This window comes from Tenebrio molitor, chromosome X (assembly GCF_963966145.1).
Source record: "Tenebrio molitor chromosome X, icTenMoli1.1, whole genome shotgun sequence".
Classification (NCBI taxonomy): domain Eukaryota; kingdom Metazoa; phylum Arthropoda; class Insecta; order Coleoptera; family Tenebrionidae; genus Tenebrio; species Tenebrio molitor.
Window position 1 is genome coordinate 11,733,678 of NC_091055.1, and position 15,947 is coordinate 11,749,624.

The following is a 15,947-nucleotide window of genomic DNA, read 5'->3' on the forward strand; positions in this document are numbered from 1 at the left end:
ACCCTTGACAACAGATGGTAATGTTTGGTTTCAGATTATATAAGCAACTGAAATCAATTATTTTACTTATTTTTATGTATTCACACAACTAAACGGTTTATTAAACCAATAATATTAGGTTAGATTTTTTCATTTCATCCTTAGCATTCGATTATTCGGACAATTGCGCATTTCGTAATGTCGTAGTTTTATTTCCACTTTATGGTGTATATTACGCACAAACATATTGTACAATATAGTCTTCAGTACAAGAAATAATTCAAGTGTTGAGTAAATATTTGTTGGAATATAACAGGTATGGGATACACAGAGAAGCATCATAATTCATTTTAAGGGTTTTATATTTAGGTCCTCTACATTTTGATTGAAAAATTCGTAATTAACGTAGGTATAATTATATTGTTAAGTATGGTGCAATTTTATAAACGTTTTATGAAACCTTATGAATTTGTACAAAAATATTATTACAGTAGGTATGTAGGTACTATTTTGCTAGTCAAAAGAAAAAAAAATATCAAACTTCCTTAAAAACTTGATATATGCTGCAGAATTACTAAAGATTCCAATACAAATGATAAAAATACAGTATAAAAGTACAAGACATAAAAATAAATGTTTGGCAATGAATGATTTGACAGAAATAAATCCTTTCTGTTTGTAAATCATAAGATACTTAACTCTAACCATATCACTGTCAGTTACCACAAAATATTTTTCAGGAATTTCTCCAAAGCTATCTTCATTAATTGATCTTCTTTTATTTTTTGCATCTGAAATAACAGCGAATGTTGATTAGAAATGCTACAGCAAAGTAACAATTACCTTTGCATTTAACTTTTTGAACATCATTAATTATTTCACATACAGCAATTACACTATGTTTGCTTCCTAAAGCGCTGTTTGCCCAAGTTTGTCCAAAAGGAGCATAATGTGCACTCAGTGACAATTCATTAGATAAGTAAATTCCATTGCCAAATAATACTTCCTGAAGATAAAAGAAAAATCATAACCTAGATGGTTGTGTGTGGGGTCAAACCTTTTCAATGCTGAAATGCTGTTGAAGGCCCACTTTAAGAATAGAATAAAAGTTGTCCACTGCAGTACCATGATATGCAAAAATTATATCTCGACCATCTTGCCTTTTGTGCCACATGGACTCAAATTTGTCATGATAACAAACTTCAAATATAAAATGGGGTTTAAATGCAGTGCTAACTTTGCTAGGGAATGGTACATCTTTCTGAAATAATATGACAGATATTTGGTTGATTTTATTTCAAAAAATTACTCACAAAATTGATTCTTTTTAAAATTGGATGAGGCTTCTCTAAAAATAACCATATTAATAACTTGTTTACTTCTTGAGAACACTCATTTGGTTCACATAAGAGAGTATTAAGTGGTGGAATACTATCACAGGTATTTCTCTATAATTATGATGATAAAAAAATGCATGCTGAGCAGCGAGTCTTTACCAAAAGATTGACATTCTTTCCATCTTCATTCATGTACAGTGTAGGAAATGGTCGGAGACATCGATCTGATCTATACGAATTCAGAGCAGCAATGAAAAAACATAACATCAAGTCAAAACCCCACACATTTTTCTTGATTTCCTTCAACAACTTGTCTACTTGTGCTGACAAGAGTTGATCAATTTTATTAATGGAATACGATCCAACGAAACTTATGTCAGTCAAGTTGTCCTCTGATTCATTAATATTTAATAATTTGTTATTACCAAACTCCATTTCCAATTTTATCACAGAACTTGTTTATCTGAGGCACAATCACCTATCATGTTTGTACTTTACAAGATAACAAATAATTCCTGAAACAAGGTCACCAATTAAACCAAATATGTTGTGAACCTCTCAATTATGCAGTTTTTTCGGGGCACACATGGGACTAACATGTTGCGGATCCGCAATTATCGGGCTTTCTTTTTATATTTAAATTTGATGATGACACTCATGACAGCTGTGTTGCATAGATGCATTACTTCATTTCGGATTTTTGTTTTAACACTTTTAACAAACTGCACTTCTAGATGTCACTAATTTAGGAATTAAAGTAACGAAACCTATTTTACCGACAATTTTTAATTCTAGAAAAAAACAAATCATAGAGACATTAGATAGGGACAAATCTGAATAGTCCTAGATTCAGTGTTTGTTTCAATTTATTAATTAATGGCACATCCGTATTTGGCGCTGCGGTAGAGATTTTGTTAAGTTTTGTGATACCGGGTGATCAAGAAGAACTGTTTAAGTTGGCAGTACAATTAAGAAAATATTTTAATTCGTTTATTTATAACACTGCAACCGGATATGTTTTGTTGGTTTATTTGACAAATATCTGATGTAGGTATAGCATTAACAACGACAAGCCATCAACAACCGAAAGTTACTCCTGTTATACGATTTAAAATACAATTCAGTGTTACCAACTTAAACAGTCCTTCTTGATCACCCCGTATTTAAGGGGTCTGTTACGGTTATATACAGTGAGCGGCAAAAGTATGGAATAAATTCCTTAAAAATTAAACAAAATTTTTTTCAAAATAAATCTTTGGACAGGTCAATTTTAGTTTATAAAAATACATGTTTCAGTACCAAAAAAAATTCCAAGCAGTCATTTGTTTTCGAGTTATGATGTCATCGAAAGTTCTTTTAAATGGAAACCCCCTATTTTTTTCTTGATTCTGATAGCCCTTTTAATTGTCTAAATGACAGTATAAAAATTTTGTTATCTTACATAAGGAAATTTTTGAGAAGTAAAATAATAAATTTGGAAAAAATAAATTTTATAACGAACAAAAACAAGTCAAAAAATCAAGTAGGTATATCAAACAGTCAAATGTTACTGTCAATTTCATTCGTATGTGTTATTTGTTTTACAAAACGTTTTCGAAAATGACTCATATAACAGAAACACAACGTATAGAAATTTTAGTTTTGATTGGGTGCGGGGATAAAATTAGATTAAACTAAAACAGGGGGAATTTCTTCGTAAACTTGCTTATTGTCAAGAAGCTGGGGGATGGAAATTCGAACATTTAATTCCATAATTTTAAGTACTTACTAACATAGTTTTTGACTTGTTTTTGTTTGTTATAAAATTTATTTTTTCCAAATTTATTTTTTTTCTCAAAAATTTCCTTATGTAGGGTAACAAAATTTTTATACTGGCGTTTAGACAATTAAAAGACCTATCAGAATCAAGAAAAAAAATAAGGGGTTTCCATTTAAAAAAACTATCGATGACGTCATAACTCGAAAACAAATGACTGCTTGGAATTCTATTCTGTATTAAAATATGTATTTTTATAAATTAAAATTGACCTGTCCAAACAATTTAAAAAAAAAATGTTTAATTTTTAATGAATTGATTCCATTGCCTATGACGTCATTTAGATGAGGCAATTGCTGCAATTGATTCTTTTTTAGTGTTGCCGTGACATTTAGCAGTCCTTTATTGTTTACTTTTAACATATGCCATGGAAAAAAATCGAGTAAGCCATGACTTGGCAGCCAGTTTAAATATTGCTGTTGTCTAAGAAACATTTGAGATCTGTAACTTCTCATAGAGATTCTGACCGTTATCCATTTCAGCAATATTTTAAATCAGCGCTCCCACTTGAACCGTAATTGTCGTTCGATTTTTTTTAGAGCTCACGGTTTACAATAATTAAAAAGTTACTATAACTAATTTTCAGTGTATTAATATTTTAATGCCTATTTTTTTGAATAAATGAATACATATCTTTTATACGTCGCACATGAAACCTTCAGCCTTTCTTGATTTTCTTTGAATTTACATTGCTTTTTCAAGATTGTTAACCTTAATTACTACGTCTTAAAGTAGTTTAGAGGATGACTGAAAATAAACATCTTGAAAATGTAATCAAATTCATATAAACATCCGAAATTGTAAATAATATTACTGCTATCGAGTTTGAATTTTCACGTTTACTTTGTGTGTTTTGTCACATCCACGGAGAGGCGCTGGAATCAGTCTGCTGTCTGTCAATATTGTAGTCTCATCTCTATCATATTTGACAAATTTGTTTGTGCGTAAAATCGTGGTTTGTGGCTTACAACTCCTGGTGCAATACTACCCATTATAAGAAATGAATTTTTTACGTAATCCAAAACTCACTTCCTTAACATATAATGCAACAAAGTAAGTCGCGTAAATTTGTTTTAAACTTGAACACCGCGAATTTAGCATCTTACATAATATTGCCATTTTTCACCCAGGCAACTTCGACTAATGTCATCACAATTGGGAGATTTGGGCAGCGGTGCCGGTAAAGGAGGCGGTGGCGGTGGCTCGATCCGTGAAGCGGGTGGAGCCTTTGGCAAATCTGAAGCTGCCAAAGAAGAAGAATATTTTTATAGGAAGGTTTGGCCTCATCTGTCACATTTATACCTTGTTTACTTTAATACTGATTCACTAATTTTTTTGTAGCAAAGGGAACAGTTGACAAAGTTGAAAGATGACCTTAAGGATGAAATTAGTTTCCATGAAGAACAAATCAAAAGACATCAAGATGCCATCAATCGTCATAAGCAAAGAGTAACTGATATTGATAAAAAGGAGTAATATTTGTTTGAGTTTGAATTTAGTCATTAAACTAGACCTTACTGAATTCATGTTTAATAATGTTTTTGAAAAGTGCGTTCGTGTTTGTTTCTGTTGATTGCTATTCTTTGAAATAAAGTTCTATGTATCTATCATTTTATTTTTCTTCAACTTGGAAAGTTTTACCATCAATTAAGTCTTCTCAATTGTTTAGATAATTTGAGAAAAATATAACTCCATTTTGTATTCCTGCTGCCATTTGCAATAATGAAATGTTGACGACGATGGCATGTTTACACAAAAAAGTCGCCCAAACATATTCAGTTATAAAAAGCATTGTATGTCTGCTTTTAACATACAGATTTTAATTAAAAATAAGGTTTAAAGTTTATTTTAAGATAAATAAATGAAAAATTTAGGGTAAAAATATTATTTAGAACGTAGTAGGCTGTTTAATGTTTTCGTTCGATATCCTGTACTTTGATTTTTATACATCAATATAAAATCTTTTCCTTCAATCAAGTTTGGATTTAACTTTATTTGCATATTTCAATAGGTACGTGTAATTAATTGAAATGTGGTATTACATAATTATTTACTAGTTTATGTTTACTTATTATTTAAAATTGACATTTGAGACAGTGTTGCCGGGTTGGTGCTGTTGTCAAATTTGAATTTGGCGCGGTCACTGCGTGAGTCGATAACCGCATGTGTGTTAGTATGAGCACAGTCGGTAACTGAACAGCCAGTAACTGAGTTGTATTTCTCATTGATCAGCTAGTGCACTGTATGCGTTTGTTCCTTGCTGTGGGGTAACCGTGCCATATTAAGTTACAGAAATAAAAACAAATAGTCGAGTTAATTCGACTAGTAAAAACTGTTTTTAGTGATGTATTTAAGGATATGTTCAATATTATGTTGTGCAATCCTGTTGGGGTTTGCGACAGCAGCACAGGTAAGTTACAAATGTTCAACTGTTTCAATGCTACTTGATTCGGGGCCTTGCTATCTCAAATCTTAGACATTTTACGTTCGAGATTTTAAGAAATTCTCCAATTAATGTCCGCGTAATTTAATCTACAACAGACGCAATTTACTCGCTACAATTCTTGCCAGTTTCATTTCAACATTGCCGCGATTTGCCCGTCTTGATATTTGCACTTACGTCAAAAATATTTATGTAAATATGCACTAACGCAAACTCATAACAATGACGAGTCGCTTATGGAAATGTTTACATGCTATCCAGAATTTGGATTTTTTATGTCCAGGATTTATCAAGAAACATCTCAAGGCAGCGTCAGTTTCTAAGAAAAATCACACTTGCAGATGTTACGTTGTTTTGCATTAAAGGAGTCACTCAATCATTTTATCTATTATGCCAAATTTTAGTCAGCTTCTTGTAAATAAATTACATCATATTTCAGATTTCTACGTTAAACTGATACATATTTTTCACACTATGTACTGTTAATACTAAAATGACAAATGTCTCAACCAGAATCAATCATTGTTCATTTAATTATTGAATTTGACTGGAAACCACAGCCAATATTCCGTCGCTCCGAACAATCCTCCGAATAAAACGCTCAACTAATATTCCAAAATTTTTCATAAATAGCTCATTTCATCTGTGTCAATCTATAAACGTATGATACCATAAGCAAAGCGAATAAACATTTACAAATCTTCTCTGTCCAGATTTTAGGTTGAACCAACTGTTTAAACCAAAGGAAACATTCAATGGACATTATAGTCATTTATAATGGTCCACTCTATACATAAATTCAAAAAACTGCAACTGTAAGGAGATGCTTTCAAGAAAAACATTACATATCTATTTCACTACGTAATAGCAAAAAGCAGTAAATATTTTAAAAACCAGGAATATCACGTAAATGCAGATCGTAAATAATTCATCAATTAATAACTTAATAAACAACATCTAATCAGCTATGTATATGTACATATACAACTGCATATTTGTATAAAAACTTTTCTTTCTTTTGTTTTTTGAATAGAATGTAATTAAACATCGAAACATTTTGAATAATTTAATCAGATAATTGATTTATATTCAGTTTTTCAAAAGTATCCAAAGAGAATACTTTCGTGTTGAGGTCGTTGATACCGACAAAAAAATTCTTGGATCATGTAATTGTAATGCATTTTCACAATTGCACAAGATGTTGGTGCCAATTAAGACTGTCACAAAGCATGTTTATTACCTTTTGACAGGTGAGTCAATTATTTTGTATAAAATTTTTGTCGCAGCCACAGTAAAACTTTTAACGATGTGAATAGCAACATCTGCTAAGATTTTTACCTCCGAGATTAAGAACCGTTTGAATTGATTTCAGTGATATTCGACGCGATCTGCAAGAATTCGGTGAATATGTGTTAATTACTGTTAATTTATTTACATATTCTCTCTTCACTTCCAAATCGTTCATCATATACAGTTTAAAGTTGCCATGGTATTTTTGTGTCTAAAGTTACAAATGGGTACCTACGAATCTAAAATTTGGTTGAAAAACGTCAACGTTGTCCGGTTCGTTACCAAATAGGAGGCTCAGTTATTTCGTAAAAAATTCCCACAGTTTATCCACGTCATGAAGGGTGAACATCATCAGTATAACAGTGTTTTGTCCTTGTAACTCCATTTTATACAGGTTTGTGGAGAAATATTCTGACCCCCCTAATTTTTAATGAATTTATTTGCATGTTAACGACGTGTTCTGTTTTTGACTGAAGATATAATTGAATCATAAATTCAATTTACGAATCTCTTAAGACAACATTTTTTTTCTTAATCATGACCTGCACCGCCTGCTGAAATTATTTTGACAAGGAACATTTTGTTTTGTTTTTTTTCTTTCATTGTAAATGTACCATTGCGTTTTAAGTGAAGGTCGCCATGAATCCGCATCACAAACCAATGTTTTATAATATCAACATCTGTGACAACCTTCGCTCTAATCATCTGCGTTAACTGGTTTTCATTCGTTGTCACAAATTTTTTGATTGCTACCAAAAATATCGAACAAAAAATATTAATGAAGGTGATAAATGTTTTGTTGTTTACTTCGTTTCTTCCAAAGTAGGTGTGTCGTAAGGATATCGAGAACAGTGTTATCAAAAAGTAACTCTATCTTGAGTATTTAGACCGAGGGAAATTGGTGTTATTTTTGAAGAAACTTGGGGTTTTATTGAAGTTTACGAAACGCCTAAAACAAATATTTTTCCAGTGAGTGGATAAAGTAAACGATTACAATTTGCAGACGTTCAAGATACGGTTATTGGCTCACGATAACTAATAAATAATAATTAACAATATCAGTCTTTTCCTCATATTATCAATTTGTGAGCGAATATTGAATCCCAATCGTTCATCTATGAAACTAATTAAAACGAAGAGAATTGCACTGGATAGTTTATCACTTTCATAGCAGTATCCCATAGAGAGAATTAAATTTAATTAATTTGATTGGCATTAATAATTCTAAATTAATTCTAAAATATAATCCTTATCACCCATTAATTAGGATGTCACAGACATAAACTGCAGATTCGAATTTCAAGCTTATTTTGATGAATTTTGTCAGGATGATTAATCAACGGATCCAGGGTAGCATTGTTTATTATTCACTCATATTAAATATGTTTATTGTTTCTTTCAAGTCGGTCGTACATTCCCGTTATTTTTATTATGGTCATCATTCCGGCAAGTCCTAAACGAAAATATTTCTTTGTATATGTGTCCCTTCCGCAACGAGAAAACGGCAACAAAAACTTACCAACTGCCTATAAAATAACCATTCGATTTTAAATATATGATAGCTTACGTAACTCGTTTCCATCAAAATTGTTTCGTTAAAATGAGTGCGACGTACTTTTGCATCAATGAATATTTCAGCAGTACGTGTCAATTCGGGCCACAAATAATTTGAATGCGTCCACCCCAGAGCAATTCACTTTGCATTAAAATTTAACTGTATTTAAACAAATGTTCAATTAACTATCCCATCAGTTATTAATACTTATTGTCACGAGTGGTCAGTTAGAGTATATCAGTTGAAAACAGAAATTTGCAATTTACTGTTTGCACTAACATACAAGATTCAAGATAATTTTTGGCTTATGGTCTATAGTATCATGTTCTCAACAGATTAATTAATAATTTTATTGTTCGGGATGTTTTATTACTTCTGATGGGGCCTTAGTGAAGTACTATTAAAAGGACCGTCTACTTTTCTTGGGAATCATATATTTAGAGAGCAACGCTGTTTATTTATGGGATATTTTTGGAAGCGAAAAGGTTACATTGGTAATATGCGGGTGGTATGTTTATTGTTTACTTATTCCGTAACGCAGGGTTTTGGGGGGTTGTAATAAAAATGAGCGATAACTTGCCTCATTTCAAGTTTTCGCAACAAAAGCGATCTAATGCAATAAACACAAAATAATAAATAAATTTGAGAAGTCGTGTAAAATTTACCAGGAGAACACTCGCACAAGTAATTTAATTTGAATTACTTAAGTTTGTTTGACAAGAGTTTTTGAACTCTGAACTTAAAAAGTCCAACAACAGTTGATTCGTTAGATAATTTCATTACTTTTTCGAGTACGCAATACTCCTAAAGTATTAGATTGTACGTTACTAAAAATAATTTTTTGCTTTATCGCATTAAAACTTGAGATAATGCAATGAGAAATTAATAGTAGCAGAAGTTGCTTGTTCGGAGATTAGAAAATTACAAATCAAAAATTTTGTACCGAACATTCGCAGAATAACAACGACGGAAAAGCGTATTATTGTGCGGATTTATCAGTGATGCCACCCTGTAAAATTAGTGATCAGCGAACAGTTACCATTTTCGAGGAATATTGTATGAGTCATATCAATGACATTAACAAAGAACATGCTATCGATTATTATATTTTGTTTTATCTTTGAATAAAGGCATTTTCAATTCAGTTGATAATTTTGAAATGTAAATATGTAATATTGAAACTTTCTGTATTCTTTGGTTATCGAAAGAAAACAAATCAACGAAAATTAGCTCAGAAAATGTTATATTTTGCATAAAAAATGCATGCGTGTATGTTTATTTCTCTAGATTTTCTTTTTATTGTGTTCATAATTATATATAATATGTTTATGAGATTTTTAATTGTTCTTTATATTAATTGAAATTAAGGATGAAACACTGCAAAATAGCTTTGGCTTGCAAGAAATTTGAATATAATAATTTACTTGCAGTTACTTAATTGAATTATTAAAATGAAATTTCGAAATTAAACTTGATTTTAATCAACTTCAAAATTGTTTTAATTAAAGGACAATTCGTGCGAATGAGGATAGCACTAGATTTGCCTTTGATTATAAAATTTCCGATATCGTTAAAAATACGTAAATTTGATTATTTCAGTAGTGATGGTAATTTTTGTAATTGTTTCGAAAATGTGCTGCAGAATGAAACGTGATTCGTTTTACTAGTATATTTTAAAGTAAAAAAAGAAGAGAATCGAAGTTAAATTCTGTGAAAAAATTGTATCATCCAAGAGCAATTCTAAAATTTATAGCCTGTAAACTTCACATAAAACAGTACGTAAGAATTTACCAAACCAACGTAGAATGTTTCCACTCGAATTTTCAGAAATTTTGTTATAAAAAACGTGAAATGTTCCGTCTGAAATCGCCCACATTGCACATAAATCCGATTGATTGACTGTTGGATTAAATCTGGATTAAAGGATTACTAATGAAAACGCAAAATAACTGCACAACAATGCTTATGTTTTGGGAAGCTTGGAAAATGGTGGTCGAGGAAATAATCCGAGAAGCGATGGCGTTTGAAATTCACCGGTTAAAATTGATCACTAATAAATAGAATATTGGAAAATTGAATAACCAAACTGTTGGTGCGTTAATTCGCATTATTAATTATTTCAACTGACAGTGTGTTCATTCAATTTAATTTTTTGAATCGGCTTTTTAGCATAAAACATTTCTGTTCATTCATCGAGTTCTGTTTGCCTTTTTAACCCAATTTCATTTAGCTTAATTTACAGTGATTTTATAACATCGAGACAAATTGTCATATTCAATTTATACGCAATAGTGTTAACATTGTACGTTCTCGATGTATACTTATTATTATTTTTTCGATCGTTGAACGTTTCCAAAACCAATCAATTGCTGATTAAATTATAAATGAACCGAGTTGTTAAAATTCATTTTATAATTTATGTCAACGTTTGAATATATGGAGTTGTCTACTTTCAAATACATGTAACCTCACGTCTAATTAATTGTATAATTATTCATTTGCAAAAATATAATTTCTAAAATGTGTAATTTTATTTTTATTGCAACTCGTTTAATAAGACGTATTATCACATTCGTTCCATTAAAGCACTTCTCGCTAAGCTCGTCGTGCTTTAAACACACTCATATGATATAAAGTGTCTTATTCAACTCGTATAATAATATATGTACTATTAAATTTACCGAACATGAATTAATATAAAATCGTAGTTTGTAAACGAAAATATCAATGATTGTTTCGGTTTTTTGCACTGGAAATATTAGGTAAATGAAGTTTAGCTTTATTTTACACAGTACATTGTTTGCATTTTGATTAAAACTGTTTTCCTGGAATGTTATTTTCTTGTGATAATATGTGACGAATAGCTGTTTTCAAAGAAATGTATCTTTATTGTGAAATAAATAAATCATAACGAATTTTTAATCTTGTCGGATAGTATTTTTGTTGATTCTGTAGCAAATATTAATTGCTAATGTGTCTTACTCATTTTAATATACGAATATACTTATATCAACTGGAATTCCCAAGCGTTAGATAAACATTTTTTTTGCTGATGCGAAAAATGAACCATTTGCACTTTCAGTTAACGTCACAGTCGTCGATGAACTTTTCTTTCTATCATTTGACATTAATGCAATTTATCATTGTGATTCGAAAAAGGAAATGAGCAAACACAGTTTGCCATTCTTATTATTTATGTATATTTATTATACTTAATTCAAGAGAAATTTAATGGACCACCACCTGGTGTTCACAACTATAACACTTTAATTGTTTCCGTTGCACCAAATACACTTTGGTGATGACAGCTTTGCTGTCGAAACGCGCGTTAGCTTTAGTTTAGTAACGAAGTGTATTCGGAAAACAACAAAGTGTATTTGACGTAAGGGAAACAATAAAGTGTTATATGTTATATTATTGAAATGATTTGTGGGTTTAGTACATACCTTTATAATATTGCCTGCTTCAGAGTTGAATAAAAATTATAATACCAGCATGTAACAATCAAATTTCCAATTATTATTGTGTAGCAATTGTTCATTTGTTACAAATTAATTTTCTATATAACTATTTTTGACATATTTAGTGTGAATTTTAATAACCGCTGATGCCATAAACACAATAAAAGCAGAATTTTGTTATACATATTTTAAAGTTTTGATGAATATTTGTTATCAATGGGTATGTGGGCGGTGATGATTTATTGTTAAACCGAAAATGAAATAGTTGTAGTGAAAGACTTGAAAAGTAACAAAAATAATATTGTAGGCAAAATATTGATTTTATACGTTTGTTTGAAGGCGATTCTGGTGTTCGGAACTAAATATTGATTTGGACAAACGTTTCGTACTTGTTGAAAAATATGTATATGTACGTGCGTTTATGTGTATCCTTTCACTAGGTTAAAAGATCAATCCTGCCTCTTGTTCGTTCCATTTTTAGGTCCCCAGGTATGAAGTTGTAAAATTAGAACATTCATGGAACATCTTCATACATTGCTTTGTGTTATCAAGTGAAAAGAGTCCTTTTTTTTGTTCCATTGTCAACGAGCAGTAAAACAAGTTAATAAAAAATTTCAACGTTAAAAGTGCATACTTGTCTGTTTTGTATTTACCATCAAGAAAAGCAAATTTCTTTATTTCCCACGAAAAAATGAATAAGTCAACACGTCGAGTTCATAAAAGTTAATTAAAAAATGATGACTTTATCTCCGGGCTGAATGTGAAAATTTAGCATTTAAGAATTCCGCAGTTTTGTCTTGTTTGTTTATCTTGTTTTAAATTTATTATCCCAAAGAAGTTGTTTATTTGATGATTTCTGGAAAGTTTATCTTCATTGACGATATTTTCATTAACATACTTTACCAGTGGTTATGAATTAAAAACAGTTATTGCAGAATTTATTATGTTACACTTTTAACTTATGATCCCCGGGCTATTGATTATTTGAAATGAGTTTTTTTTCATTTTATCGCATATTGATAAATTTGCTATTAATAAGATTCACAAATGTGTTGTCATTGTTAAAAATGAATTTGTTCTGTTCGATAAATGCCTGGATACTGTATACCACGTAATAATCGTTGCACTCGCACTTGTTGGTTCTGATTTTTGTGAGGAAGGCTTTAAACAAGTGCCTGTTGCGTGATTGAAAAGTTAAGTTCCGATTAACTTCCTCTATCAAGTGCGGAATGCCATTTACATATAAATCTGTTATTCTCTGGATAGCAACTGAAGTTTCTTGAATTTATTAAATATGATGTACGTGTCAGCGATTCGTAAATAATTGTTGGTCCGAACTTTAATTTATTTTTCACTTGTCCAAATTTCCTGAGATTTGGGATGTTTAAAAAAGGGAGTTCGAAGGATCAGATAGTCAAGTTCTTTTTTAATAATAAATCACCAACAACGATAGGACTAGAAATACGAGAGACCAAATCGAACCACCATTCCATTCATATTCAGATTCGGCTCTCCCTGTTTCTGATTTTGCTCGTGCTTCAGAATATATTGTGTGCAAACTCGAAGTTGCTTGATTAACGAATTTATAGTTCTGCACAAGTTCGCACGCAAATCCTTTGCAAAAATGGGATTCGATTATGTTATCAAATTGAGGGGGAAAATAATAATTTTCCTTATAAACCTACATGTACATATAAAAACGTTAGAAAATGGCGATGGTCGATTATTTTATGTGAAAATAATTGGCCGGGTCGGTCCAGATTTTCTTTCAAAGCTATTAACAATTAATTCATCTCAGTGATAAGTTTGTTTGTTGGAAAACTCACGATCAGAAATATAATTCAATCAGTGCAGTCTAAATAATCCTACGTGTGAAGAATCACAATTAAAAGAAATGTTGCCATTTGTTTTTGAACTGTACTTGGCTCGTTATTTATTTAGTTCTTTATTTTATCAAACAATTTTAGCTGTGACGACGCTGGAAACTTTGTTAATAAGACATCTCCGGATTGTTCTATGCATATTTGAGCTGAAGAACCGTATTTTAGTTAAGAAAAAGTTTAACATTTGGTACAAGTGTAAAATTATGAGAAAGAGTTACGAATTTGTACAATTGTAAAGTTGGTTATTTGAGTGTGTACCTACCTAGTTAAATTTACGAGACAGAAGATTTCTGCAACCGTTTTCATTTTCTCTTTTCGTTCATGAAAATCTTCATTTCCGAGCCACAGTTACTGTTAAAATGACGAAATTCTGGTTTTCTTTAGTTTCCAATGAAATCCTGTGGGTCGAAAAGAAGAGGAACGATGTGAGCTCTGTTTGCAAAGTATTTTTTCCCCAAAACTGTCAAATTCATTTTCCCAACGGGTAATCGTTCAGATTTCTTTCAAAAGCTAATTCGCCGCAAAATTCCCAAGGAGTGCATTTCGGCCTTTGTTCTTTAATGTTTTTGTTGATCTTTTGTGATGCCCGATGGCGCATACTTTACTACCTGTGCATGGCTGCGTAGGTCGACCATCTTTACCATTTGTGTTGACCTACTAACCGTATATCTCTTATACCACCTTACATAAGTTGAATATTCTCGCTGTGACAACAAAAGAATGTCATTTTCATGTTTTCCTTGGTGTTGCTTTATTTACTTATAAAGAAAAGATTACAAATTACACAATTTTCTTTACTGTTGTCTGTCAAAGGAAGTCTTTGAAGATAATAATGATTATTATCCTAGGTTGATTGCTTAGAAAGTACTCCCCCCGTCAACTTTTTCTCGGATTATTTTTGCAACATCATATTACTCAAGGTATTTCCCTTTTAAACTGGATCACCTTAGTTTTATTTTCTCTTCAGTCCTTTGTTCGCTGCTCTCCTTTATCTTTACTTCCACGGCAATTTCAATTTTAATTAATTTAATTAAATTTGTGGAGGATCTAATACCAAATGTGTTGTGTTTAGCATCAGAAAACGAATTTGCAAGCAGGTGTTCCAAGAGCCATTAAGAAATTCGATCAAATTACTCAACAACCCAAGTCAGTTGCATGAACTTGGTTTTGTACACGTTTAACGTACCTTTGATGTGGCGACAGATTTTCTATACTCACTTCACCGTTCGATACGTTATAGAAAATTCTACACTGAATTCGAAGCTCACCACCACACCATGAGTTCATTGCCGTTTTTTTACTGTCGATACCTGTACCGCATATGAATGTACATATAAATAATGAAATGAAATCGTTTATAATAAAAATCATTGTCACATTTCGCCTGTGTTTCAGTCAAAATTCAATAAACGATATCTCGTATGGACAAATGCGATCAGTGGTCATTTTCACCCTGTAATAATATCTACCATGATTTCCATTACTTGTTGAGGTTTAAGATTTATTTATTTTAGTATTATTTCCGCGCTGTCAAAAAAGCTGATTAATTCCACAAGTTAAATGATACAATTAATTACTGTATTTTTTTTTATTTTGATGCGGCTCCACTTAACAAGATTAGTCATCTCTATTTGGAGAAATGTTTATTAGCGTGGTTTTTTCACCACGAAGGAAATTTCTGTTAAATTGGACAGTTATTGAAACATGAACTAAATGTAGTACATACTTTCGTTTGTGTTTAAAGCGAAAATATTATTTGAATTAAATAAAGAGGAAGGTAGAGCGAATGAAATCGCGAAATTGTGTTCTCTGGTGCATAAAAAACAAATTACCATATAATTTGTCATTTTGTACACAGATAATGGTGTTATTTAAATCTGTTAACTCCACTGACTTTTATTCACTTCCTTCACTGACAAAATTAACATTAAAGTTATATTTTTACCGTGTAATGTAAAAATATTTTTAATTTTTACGGTAATGTGCAAAAGTCTACAAAAGTACCTACTTTAACTTCGGAACGATTTTTTTTTTTGCACAATTACTTTGAACAAATCCGTTTTCAAGGATTCAAATTAATTATTATCCCTGTTCGGAAAAAATATAAATGGAAAAAAACGTATGTACCTTATTTGTTTTTAATGTGGAATTTAATAAAAGCATTTATTGCTTTCGGGAAAATT

General features: G+C 31.0%; 3 protein-coding genes and 1 long non-coding RNA gene across 5 annotated transcripts in view; 3 read left to right on the forward strand and 1 right to left on the reverse strand.

Moving 5' to 3' along the window:
* Positions 1-54: 54 nt before the first annotated feature.
* On the forward strand, positions 55-593 carry LOC138139639 (uncharacterized). The gene is made up of 2 exons (XR_011162343.1): positions 55-295; positions 349-593. It is a non-coding gene; the product is annotated as an uncharacterized lncRNA (long non-coding RNA).
* LOC138139626 (protein mono-ADP-ribosyltransferase PARP16-like) lies at positions 324-2,070 on the reverse strand. Its single transcript, XM_069059976.1, has 5 exons — positions 1,476-2,070; positions 1,293-1,427; positions 1,037-1,240; positions 823-985; positions 324-770 (listed from the first exon to the last, which is right to left on the reverse strand). Exons 1-5 carry the CDS (start codon positions 1,749-1,751, stop codon positions 493-495), a joined length of 1,056 nt encoding a protein of 351 aa, XP_068916077.1. The 5' UTR covers positions 1,752-2,070; the 3' UTR covers positions 324-492.
* A 1,954-nt stretch (positions 2,071-4,024) lies between these two features.
* LOC138139632 (ATPase inhibitor mai-2, mitochondrial-like) lies at positions 4,025-4,739 on the forward strand. Of its 2 annotated transcripts, XM_069059983.1 has the most exons (3): positions 4,025-4,185; positions 4,263-4,407; positions 4,474-4,739. In XM_069059983.1, exons 1-3 carry the CDS (start codon positions 4,133-4,135, stop codon positions 4,606-4,608), a joined length of 333 nt encoding a protein of 110 aa, XP_068916084.1. In that variant the 5' UTR covers positions 4,025-4,132; the 3' UTR covers positions 4,609-4,739. The 2 variants fall into 2 exon arrangements, with proteins under 2 accessions (XP_068916084.1, XP_068916085.1); XM_069059984.1 differs by lacking the exon at positions 4,025-4,185.
* A 571-nt stretch (positions 4,740-5,310) lies between these two features.
* LOC138139631 (syndecan-like) overlaps positions 5,311-15,947 on the forward strand; it is a 30,400-nt gene continuing 19,763 nt past the window's right edge. Inside the window, exon 1 of the mRNA XM_069059982.1 lies at positions 5,311-5,542. Coding sequence (XP_068916083.1) covers positions 5,477-5,542 — 66 coding nt within the window. The 5' untranslated portion in view covers positions 5,311-5,476. The remainder of the gene's footprint in view (positions 5,543-15,947) is intronic.